The sequence below is a fragment of the Nematolebias whitei genome, chromosome 12 (assembly GCF_014905685.2).
Source record: "Nematolebias whitei isolate Nwh7 chromosome 12, NemWhi1, whole genome shotgun sequence".
In the NCBI taxonomy this organism is placed as follows: domain Eukaryota; kingdom Metazoa; phylum Chordata; class Actinopteri; order Cyprinodontiformes; family Rivulidae; genus Nematolebias; species Nematolebias whitei.
In genome coordinates, this window is record NC_056509.1 from 44,923,539 (window position 1) to 44,934,994 (window position 11,456).

Consider the following 11,456-nt stretch of genomic DNA (forward strand, 5'->3'; position numbering starts at 1 on the left):
ATCAGCGTTAAGAGTCCAGTTTCTGCAGCATAGAAGATTGACACGCTGACCGATTTAGCTTTTCTTGTCTTGACCTTTTTGACCGAGTTAGCCTCCGACTTGAACAAAGACCTAAGGTGCATCTCAAAAAAATAGATCATCATGAAAGAGTTCTAATTTTTTTTATCAATCATTTCAAAATGTCAAACATATATGTAAGTTATTACAAAATACCTTTTTACATTTTACATAGAATTTGACCACAAAAAACATATACATTTTCATAAACATTGTTTTAAAGAAAGAAATGGTCCATATTCAATGATTATTCCATACTAAACATTTATTTAAACAAGCGTTCCCATTTAACCCATGTTTAGTTAGTGACCAATTTAAAACTATTCTCTCTTACTTTTTTCAAAATGTTTTACAGCTTGTGAACCAGTTTTACAAAAGACAAACACGATTTAAGAAACGGTATACGGTCATAGTCATGTGAGTATAGTGGGGGTGTTTCTATCAGTCCCTTTAAAACCTTACCATTACATACAGTACTTGTTGCGTTGTGTCTCTACATTTGAGTCTGAGCGACGATGTCCGTCTTTGTTTCAATTGTTTCTTTGTGGCTTTGCATGGCGTATTCTTCGATGGGTTCTGTGGGATGTTTATACTCGTAGTACTCCACTATGGGATACGTTATGACCGTCAGCACCAGAACGGCCAGCAGGATGTAGATTTTGTACTCCAGACACAAAAACGTGCTGTAGGCGAAGGCGATCACGAAACCGAGCGACTCCCACATCCGGTAGTTGGCAAACGCTGCCTCCTTGTTCTTCGGGAAAAGGACGCCGTAAAGAGCTGCAGGGCAGAGGAGAGATAATTCTGCTTGTTTTAAACCAAATGGTAGAATAAAAACAGCAAGAGCCTCAAATAAAAGACAGCCAAGTGCTGAACGAAAAAACCGGTGACAGTGAATATCCATAAATTTAATTCATATGTAATCAACTGATCTCAGTTTAAACACATGCCATCTCTGTTTGTTTGGTGGTATTCAAAAGAAACATCATTAAAGCTGAAGTGGCTGCTGTGAGTACATCAAATCACAAACATAATGGTGATATCTAAAAAAAAGTTAATTCTGGTCCTCTGGACATTCAAAAAACAAAACAAAAAAAATATAGAAACGTTTTCATCCGAAAGGCTGATGGTCCTCCTTGATCATGTGAGCAGCTGGTTTTGGTTGTCAGCAGCAAACTGGTTGATCCACTATGAGAAGGTGCTATTTATAAGACTGAGCTGAATACAGCACCTCAGACTGAAGAAGTCTTTCGGATGAAATATGAAAATTTTCTACATTTTTTTTGTTTTGTTTTTTTGAATGTCCAGAAGACCAGAATTAACCTTTTTAGATTGTTCTACTTGGATTATTGAGCATGCATCAGGATATAATGGTGATGTGTGAAATAAATTCAAAGGTTGTCTTACCATTAGTTTGAGTTTGCCAGATAGCGTCAGACATTCCCCACAAAGCAGGAAACACAAAAAACAAAGCCATCTGGTCTGGATGAGGTCTCCAGAACAAGAGAGCAATGATGCAGGCGAGGTTGGCCAAAGCAGCTGAAAATAAGAAGAATTATCAGACACAAAATGTATTGTAAACAAACCAAATATTTAGGAAGCTACAATAAATAATAGAGCCTGACCGATATATCAGGAGAGACGATAATTTAGGCCGATATAGACGTTTGGGGACATTATGCATCAATATAAACGTTTCTAATTTTCACCCCTAAAGTGCTGGGAATCAGCCGTACAATGTATCCAGCAGAGGGCGCATGAAGACTACTTTCAAGTCATGGCCTTAAGTTTCACTTTTGACGTTCATCACAGACAAAGCAGGGAGCAATACATTGTTGCATAGTTTGCTGAACAGAGCATGGCAAGTTTATTTTAACTGATCTGTAACATAAAATAAAAAACAATTATAAATTCTCTTCAATCCTCCCGCTTGTCATTACGTGTCTCTCAAGTTAGCAAGCTAACGTTAGTGTTCAGTTGCACCGTCTTCACGACGTTAGCCCCATTGTCAGTAGTTGTAGGAACCAGTTCTGTCAGATTGAGCTTCCAGTTTGAGGACATCCAGTGTTAGTAACATTATCTTTGTTGTCCTCACTGAAATACATTGTTTGTCTGAAATCTTTACTTCTCTGCAAAGAAAAATAAACAATGCTGTGGTAAATACTAATTAGACCTTCACCATACATAACTGTGTAAACAATGAACAGGGAAGGGTGTTTCTTTGTTTAATTTATAATTTTGTAACACACTTGATAACTGTATGATGAATACTGAGGATAGAAAATGTGAATGCACGTTAGGAAGACTTTTTATGACCAGTGCACCACTTGTAGACCTAGAATGGGACTTACGTACAGCGTGGATCTGATTCACTTAGCTTCATGGTTGCTAACGGATGCGCTAAATAAACAAGCCCTGCTCCACACGCTGTTTACTGAGATTCTTGGGGGTGGAAAAGGCTTAAACATTTCCAGCCATTATATCGGATATCGGCATTCACCGCACCCATTATCGGTATCAGTGATAGCCAAAGTTTCCATATCAGTCGGCGCTCTTAAATGATTCAGCCATAGAACAGAAATGTTACCCAGTAAGAAGAGGGGACCTCTGCCAGTGTACCGAGCGATTCTCCCAAAAAGAAACGAGCAAAGGGAGTTGGATGCTCCAAAACACATCATCACATATCCAACAAAATGGATCCCCAAAGCACAGGTCACATAGTTCTGCAAAGACACAACATATGTATTCATATTTTGTCATAAACGATAAAACTTTGTCAAAGTGGATCAAGAATGTCTAAAGACTCAGTAAATGGTTGAAAGGAAATCAGTGAAGACCTCAACTAACCAGGAGCCATGCCAATTTGTTTTAAGGTAATACAAATTAGATGCATGTAAAATAAAGTGGGCTACAAATGATGCTTTTCTGAAAGTTCAAGAGCATTGTGTTCTGTAAATTAGAATATCTTCTTTTAAAATTTGAGGACCTACGAGGCAGAAAAATCCATAGTATGAGGAAAAGATAAAACTATACTAAAGTGTAAGGTTTAGTTGCTGTAACAAGTAATAAACTGTGTTGAAATTTAAAACTAAACAACATTAATGCAAACAAATATACTAAATTAAATCCGGAAGTCTATATTTTTGTATGTTTTTTTTTTTTTTGGTTATGTATAAAGCTTTATCTGAATATTCTTTTGGAGTTCTTACTTTGGTGTACTCCCCAGAGAGGAAACTTTGTTCAAAGCCACTGTACATGGTGAGTGGGATGAGCGTCACGAGCCTCCAGTCCTTCAGAAGCCTAAACGTGGCCAAGAACGTGCGGCAGAACGGTTCTCTGTTCTCACGGAACTGGCTGGTCTGCTCCTGGTCAACGTTGTCCAGAAACACCGACACAATTATTATGGCCAGCACCCCCACACCTTCAACAAGACAACGAGCAGTGACCATCGCAGCTCTTGAAAACTATCATTTTATAATGTTTTAAAGAAAATAGAACTTCAAGCAAGCTTTCACCTATTTATACAAACTTAAGATAAGTGTAGTTTAATCTAAAAACACCCTAAGTTGTGATATTACCGATGTAGCTGCCGACAAGCGTCCACACGAGATTCTGCGATGGCCTGCTGGTCGTGCTGTTGACTTTGATGGTCAGGCCGCAGTCGGCTGCTCCGCACGTTTCCAGAACTTCTTCTGGGATGTCGGCTGAAAACAAAAAGGCACAAACAGACAAATGCGCTCCATCACCAAGGAGATAAAGAAATCTGCTGCAGATTTTGTTACAGTGTTTCCACCATTGCTTTGAAATATACTGCAAAATGTTCATCTTTTAATAAGTTTTAAAATAATACAACGTTCTGTAAATATATTATTTATATAGTAAAACATTTAATTTGTTGCTAAGATTCGTTAGAAATTCATTCACGTCTTACTAAAGCGAGTTTACTTGAAATGTACTGGAATTGAATCATTCTTACAGGAAATGTGGTCAGAGGCTTTAATCTGGAATATTTCCTGGTTCCTGGTTCAGTTCTATGGGTCGCATCTTTACAGAACAAAAGTAGAACTAAACTGCTGTTTGTGAAGAGTGAAGTTTACAGCTTCAAGAAGTAGAAAGGAAGTAGAAGCACTTGGGTTCCAAGAAACAATAAACTATTGACATCATAAACTGATAGGACAGCATTACAACCGTAATTAAAGGCACACGTTATGACGTTAACCTCCAGCAACATACGCCGTGTTTTTATTCTTCTCTAAACCGATGATCAAGTTAGGGCCCCTTTTACAAATGCAGAAGTTAGTGCAGTTTCTATAAGTTTAATTTTTTGTTGTATTCAAAGCTGTTGTTTTTATTATTATGGCCTCTTGTTATACTGTCTCCTGCCTATATGTATTATGTGCAGCACTTTGGCCAATGACCATTGATTTCAAAGGGGCTGTAAATAAAAAATAGACATGATATGATTAGACTTTTCAGGTTTGAAGCATTTTGGTTTGTGGGAACAATATGCAAGCAGAAAGACGACAGCGGTTATCTTGAAGAAGCAGTTGTGTCTGAAAATGGTTATCACTCCAATTTTAAACCATTTGGAAAAAGAGTACTCACAAATGGAAGACATTTAGCAATCATTGCTAGTTCGCCTCAAGGTCATGCTTTATAGAGAACTTAAACATCTCCATTTCAGACTCTACAGTGGCCAGTTAAGGTGCGGTGTCACGACGGGGCTGAAACGGTTTGGAACCTCAAAACGACAAGAAACTGAATTTTCAGCTTCACTGGACTCTGTTTGTGTCAAAGTGACCATTGGGTCTCGTAGCTGCATGTTAAGCAGCCAGTTTTTAAATATTGTAATTATTTTGGTCTTCACATCCTCTAAAACTCTTAAGTTGTAGAATTGCGTCGCTCGTGGTGGCTGCATGTTGGAGTAGCTCTGTTACATTCATTTTGAGTTTTTGCTTTTGGAAACTTTAACTCCGCTATTTTCTGGATGTAATTATTATTATTTTTTTTTTTTCAGATGATTATTTCCTCTGGTATCAGATTCTGTGCAGCTGGAAGGATTTTTACTGAAACCTTTTTTTTTTTTTTTACTTTTGGGCATTTGTTATGATGCGTAACCATGACAACAAAGTGTTTTTAACAACCTGCAGCAGCTGATTAGCAAAAGTTCAAATACCTCAACTACAGCCCCAAATCCCAAATGAGTTGAAAAGGAGGCGCCATGGACCATTTCCTGTCAACCTGGCAGCGGTGCTCGAGCACCTGACCACCTAAATCCTGGAGCTGGTGGAAAACTCAGCTTGTGACAATGGGAGGACCGGGATCATCCCCCGGCACCTTCAGCTGGCTGTCCGTGGCGACGAGGAGCTTGGCACACTGCTGAGAGGAGTGACCATTACTCAGGGAAGAATTCTGCCCAGAATTTGGGCAGTCCTGCTGCCCAGGAGGATCGAGAGGCCCGCCGGATCTGGTAGCAAGCTGGATCTGGTTGGACGGATCGGTATCTGTGGCCAGATTTTTCAGATTTGCTGCAGGAGATCCTTCCTGCTCACAGTTATCAGCATTTATAACTCTTGGAACTAGGATGATGAGCTATGACAACACTTAATTTCCCTTTGGGATTAATAAATTATTATTGAATTGAATTGAAAACTACTCTATGCCATTATTTTGTTGACCACTCCTACCCATCTTGGCAGCTGCCCCCACATTTTAATCTGATCTAGGATGCTTTAGAAATAAAGAAGGGCAAATGAGTTCTTCTTAAATTCTTATTATTAGCATGATTTTTAGACTTGGAACGTTTGCCTCATATGTTTGTTTTTGGGTTTTGTTTAGTCAGAGAAGAGCTTCTGTGCAGGAGACCAAATACAACTTCTGGGCTCTTGAATCGGGTCGGAGACGCCCACGCTAATGTTGTGTGTATTTTGAGAAAAGTTGTTGATGGGCTGCGCGCCTCTTTGACTCACACGAGCTGAGGACACCAGCGAAAGTTTTAAGACATACTAGAGGCATTCAGAAGACTCCTTTAAATATACCCTGTGAGATATCGCCCTCAGCACATTCAGAGCAGGACAAGTAAAATAAAACTGCGTTAATCCTCCACTCAACAGGACAAAGATCCCAAACAGCAAAAGAATAAAGTTGTTGCAACGGTTCAAAGCTCAGAGCCTTGTTCTGGTTTAAATGTTGTGGTGGGAACTTAAGAGAGCTGCACAGAAACCAGCGTCTGCAAACCTCAATGAACCAAAGCCACGGAGCCGGGGTCTCCTCCAGTCAGACATGCCTGAAGCACCTCCCTAGGGAGGTGCCCAGGGGGCATCCTTACCAGATGCTCGAACCATCTCAACTGGCTCCTCTCGATGTGGAGGAGCAGCGGTTCTACTCTGAGTCTCTCCTGATAACTGAACTTCTCACCCTATTTCTAAGGGCAGTGTTTCCCCTACCATTATACAGGCGGGGTGCCCCACCCCGCCAACAAAACTGAGCACCCCGCCTACCAATCTGAACTTGCCCCTCCCACCCGGCACTGACATATCACTAAGGTAGTGGCGCAAAATACAGGCTCTCTAGCTAAAAATCCCAAGGCAGCACTCACATTGCCTCTTCCCTCATGTTGAATGTCCCCCGCCCCCACTCAAAAACTGTTAGTACAAGCTGCGCTCAGACATGTCTCCGTCCCCCCCACCAGCAAAAATCATGGATGAGATGAGCACCCCGCCATGGCAAGCTAACTAGTGGAAACACTGAAGGGAGAGTCCAGCTACCCTGCAGAGGAAACTCATTTCAACTGCCTGTATCCATGATCTCATTCTTTCAGTCAGAGTTCATGACCATAGGTGAGGGTAGGAACGTAGACTGACTGATAAAAAGAGAGCTTTGCCTTTCAGCTCAGCTCCCTCTTCACCACAATGGAAAAATTGATCCAGTGTTCCACGGCCAGGACAGAATCTGCATTGTTCCTCCTGGATCTGAGGTACGACCAGCGATCAAACTCTCTTCTCCAGTACCCTGAACAGACCTTACCAGGGAGGCTAAGGAGAGTGATGCCCCCGTCATTGGAGCACACCCTCTGGTCCCCCTTTTTGAAGAGGGGGACCACAAATTTTCTAGTCCTTAAATCTGATACGAAGTCATCAATTGTACATTTGAAGTTTTATAGACCTAACTTTGAAACCAGATGTTTTTAATTATATCCCGAGGCAAAAACCTTCAGATTAAAAAGATAAACATTTGTTTTTGTTTTAACTTTGCTTGATTTTTATCTAGATCCCATCTGTGCTTTCTAGTACTGTGCAAGTTTTATCGTTTAACCATAAAAATCCAGAACATATTTCAGAAAATATTTGGTTTGCCTACAGATGCTGGTGTCCTGTCCAAAGATGAGCGACGACATGAGGTTCCCCCACACTGCCGACGACTGGAAGATGAAGAAGAAGATGCCGAAGTAGTGGTTGATGACATCAGATCCCTTTTTATTTTCTTTAGCAGCCTGGATGTTTCCAGAAATGGTCAGGTAGGTGCATTTAGCCGACCAGAGAGGGGAGCCGCCCAAACCCAGGATCACCGAGGTCGGGATGAGGGTGTACCTACGCCAGAACAGATCAGTGGCATTGACGTGAAATATTTCAGGAACTACTGATTGAATTGGCAATTAATCTGTTGTTCACAATGTACCTTCTGTAACTTTGATGTTACAAGTATTTTTCAATTTACAGGCTTGATATAAATAAAATAAATGCATTGGAGTTCAATTTTGTTATTTAAAAAAAAGAGCACTTTGATAAAACAGCACTTTAGCCCCTAACGCCATCAGCATTTAACTAAAAACACCACTGGTTAGCTAGAAATACACCTTTACAGAGATCAGTTTTAATACTGTAAATCTGTACACTTGGAGAATATTATTTAAATTAAATTTCACTAACGATAAAACTAAAGTTTTCCTTTTATAACTCTTGACGTTCATAGATTAAATAAAATCATGAAATGTACACAGCAGTTGTGTTTTATGCCCCTGACTTTTTTTTTTTTAATGTAAAATCAGCTGTGTTTTATGTTGAAACTGAAAATAGAAACTAAAGAGCAGAGAATTTTGTAAGAAAAAAACAAAACCATTTTATAGACAGATACTCTAAAGCTACATTTCCTGTTTTTTTATTTTAACGGGTCCATGATCAACATGCTGTATCAAGATGAAAAAAGAAGTTACCCACCCTGCTAGCAATTAGTAAATCTAATAAGTGATTTCAAATATTATACTTGTGGAGGTTCCTTCCTCTTTCAGATAACGAAGATGATTTGTTCTTTTCAGTCAATCCTGCTCAAGTGTCTTTTTTTGGCTTTTCTCTCTTCAGGGGTCTCCACAGCAAGTCATCCTCCTCCATCTCACTCTGTCCTCTGCGTCCTCTGTCCTCACTCCAACTACCTTCACATCCTCTCTAAGTGCATCCACATATCTCCTCTTTGTCTTTTTCTCTGCAGCTTCTAACATCCTTCTACTAATATAACCACTGTCCCTCCTCTGGACATGTCCAAACCACATGTCCAGGCTTCTGAGTGTAAAACAAATCTCAGTTAACAGTAAAGTATCAGGTTTCCATCTTATAATTTGGATCAGGTGATTAGTTTTTTAAAATACTTTGAGTGACACAGTAAGTGGAAGTTACCATCCAGGGTAGAGGTTTCCAAACGAGTATGACACGTAACAAGCCATCCCAGCAACAATGGTCCATTTACAGCCCAGATTCTTGATCATGATGGGGGGCAGGAACATGGAGGAGATGATGATGGAGGCGTAGATGACGCTCAGAGATGCAACACCCATCCCCTGCTCTGCATTCAGACTGCTCTGTACAGAGAAGTAATCATGTCCGTTAGTAAACAGCATTAAGGAGCACAGGGATCTTTTTGCTTTTAAACGTTTAATTGTGCTTTGTTTTAAAGTTGTTTTGACACATTTGTCTTCTGTCTCAGATTATTATTACTAATTATCTTGATAATTTTTACAACATCCTCAGTTAGGAAATTATCCAATAATTAAACATCGCCCTTGTGCCATTGTATTTAGCCAATCAGTATGACTTATAAGCATCACTGATTTGCTGCCAATGCTGATATTTTACTAACAGAAGTCAACTTGGCTATCTTAACAAACACATGTGCAGAACAAATGTTTTATTTACTTTTAAGTAAAGTGATTAAAAAGAAACGAAGTTGCCGTCAAATGTTGCAATATTTGAAATTATTTCTGAAAATAATCTTGAAATTCATGATGGAAGTTTAACAGTTTAATCACAACTGCCTCATTTTTATATTGTATATTTTTATACTTTTTTTTAATCTGTCTCTAAATCAGACCAAATCTTCTGTTTCTAGCAGTTAAAATGACATAAAAAAAAAAACAGACTGTTCAATATTACTAAATGAAGTGTCAATTAAATATAATTAACAGTTGAAGTAATATGATAAACCACATTAATAACATATTGTTACATCTACAGATCAATAATAAAATGTGTTTAAATTGTTTTACCTACCTGTAAACTCTGCAGGCCTCCGTAAGCCGTGAACAGAGACAGAAACCCCACAGAGACCACCAACACATTTTTGAAGTTACGGCTGATCATGATGAGCTGCTTATAAAAAATAAAAAAATATTTTACAGATTACTTTATTAAAGTGTAAAAACAGCAGAGATGTAGAGTTGGGTTTATTTTAGCAGTAATGTCTTCGTTCGTGGAGCAGCTGAACAACGTCAGAGCAGGCTCTTTATGCTGAAAACCCCATGTCTCTGATAAACTTGTAGACTAGAAATGACCGGGATCAAAGTACAACCCTAACACACACACACACACACACACACACACACACACCCCTTACGGGACTCACTGTACAGTGCAATGCAGCTAGCTACTTATCTCTGGGCCTATAAACTGTGATGTGTCTTTATCAGGCACTATAACACCTTGTTTATCCCTTCTCATTTCTAAAGTTTTAAAGATGTTTCCTCTCATTTATTAAAATGTCTGATGTTCAGTTTTTATTTTTCTCACCCTACAGTTATTGCCCATTCCAACAGGAAAAGAGGCACAGAGCAAAGGTTTATTGCGCATCGTTTTTGACCCCTTTTTTCTTTTACGACAATGCCAACTCATAGTTTTTACAACATGACAGCTTGTTGTTTTGCATCCTAGGGGTGGCACAAACATGGAGACACGGGTCCTCCGTCTTATTTCCTCTATACGCTAAGAGGAACAAACTCCAGGTCAGTGATCCTGCACTCACCTGATTTTACAGTTCTCACCTGGGTTAAAGTTGGAAATGTCTCGAAACAAAACAAAATTTAGGGTTTTTTTTAGGTTTTAGTCAATTTCTTGTGACTTGCCATGATAAAACTGCTGCTGAAGAACCTTCTGAAGTAATCGATGAAGCTTAATGAGAAAATAATGGTTTCCCGTTACAGATTACGAAACAACTGATAAGAAAACTATTGGGTAAAGTGTCCGTATCAGCAGAGATAAAAAATGTCATTATGTGACTTTCTTTGTTACTGATATTATGTTGTTTTATTTGACACCTAAAAAAAGGCTACTGGACCTTAATTTCAATGCTCTTTGTTTGGGTTCCTGGGAAAGTCCACTAATGTGTTCCCCATAGAAATATTTTTAGCTTAGCAGTAGGATTGCTAATAAGATTAGTCAAACTTCTCTTAAACGTGCCTGTTGAAAAAAGATAAGTACAGTCGTCCTTCGCTATATTGTCGCTCACTTCTTGAGTCTTTACTGTATCGCAGGATTTAAACCAATTATTTATACTGTGTACAGCGATCCCTCACCTATTGCAGGGGTTACGTTCCAGAGAACCCTATGGTTGGTGAAAATCCAATGAGTAGCGACATTATACATATTTGATTATGTATAGTAAATACACTACATTGCCAAAAGTATTCGCTCACCCATCCAAATAATCAGAATCAGGTGTTCCAATCACTTCCATGGCCACAGGTGTATACAATGAAGCACCTAGGCATGCAAACTGTTTTTACAAACATTTGTGAAAGAATGGGTCGCTCTCAGGAGCTCAGTGAAATCCAGCGTGGAACTGATAGGATGCCACCTATGCAACATATCCAGTCGTAAAATTTCCTCGCTCCTAAATATTCCACAGTCAACTGTCAGCTGTGTTATAAGAAAATGGAAGTGTTTGGGAATGACAGCAACTCAGCCACGAAATGGTAGGCCATGTAAAATGACGGATGCTGAAGCGCGTAGTGCGAAGACGTCGCCAACTTTCTGCAGAGTCAGTCACTACAGAGCTCCAAAACTTCATGTGGCCTTCAGATTAGCTCAAGAACAGTGCACAGAGAGCTTCAAGGAATGGGTTTTCATGGTCGAGCA

General features: G+C 39.4%; 1 protein-coding gene across 1 annotated transcript; it reads right to left on the reverse strand.

Moving 5' to 3' along the window:
* Nucleotides 1-344: 344 nt before the first annotated feature.
* On the reverse strand, nt 345-9,689 carry unc93a (unc-93 homolog A). The gene is made up of 8 exons (XM_037685648.1): nt 9,597-9,689; nt 8,727-8,908; nt 7,417-7,646; nt 3,636-3,761; nt 3,267-3,478; nt 2,645-2,780; nt 1,465-1,596; nt 345-837 (listed from the first exon to the last, which is right to left on the reverse strand). Exons 1-8 carry the CDS (start codon nt 9,684-9,686, stop codon nt 551-553), a joined length of 1,395 nt encoding a protein of 464 aa, XP_037541576.1. The 5' UTR covers nt 9,687-9,689; the 3' UTR covers nt 345-550.
* Between the last annotated feature and the right edge of the window lie 1,767 nt (nt 9,690-11,456).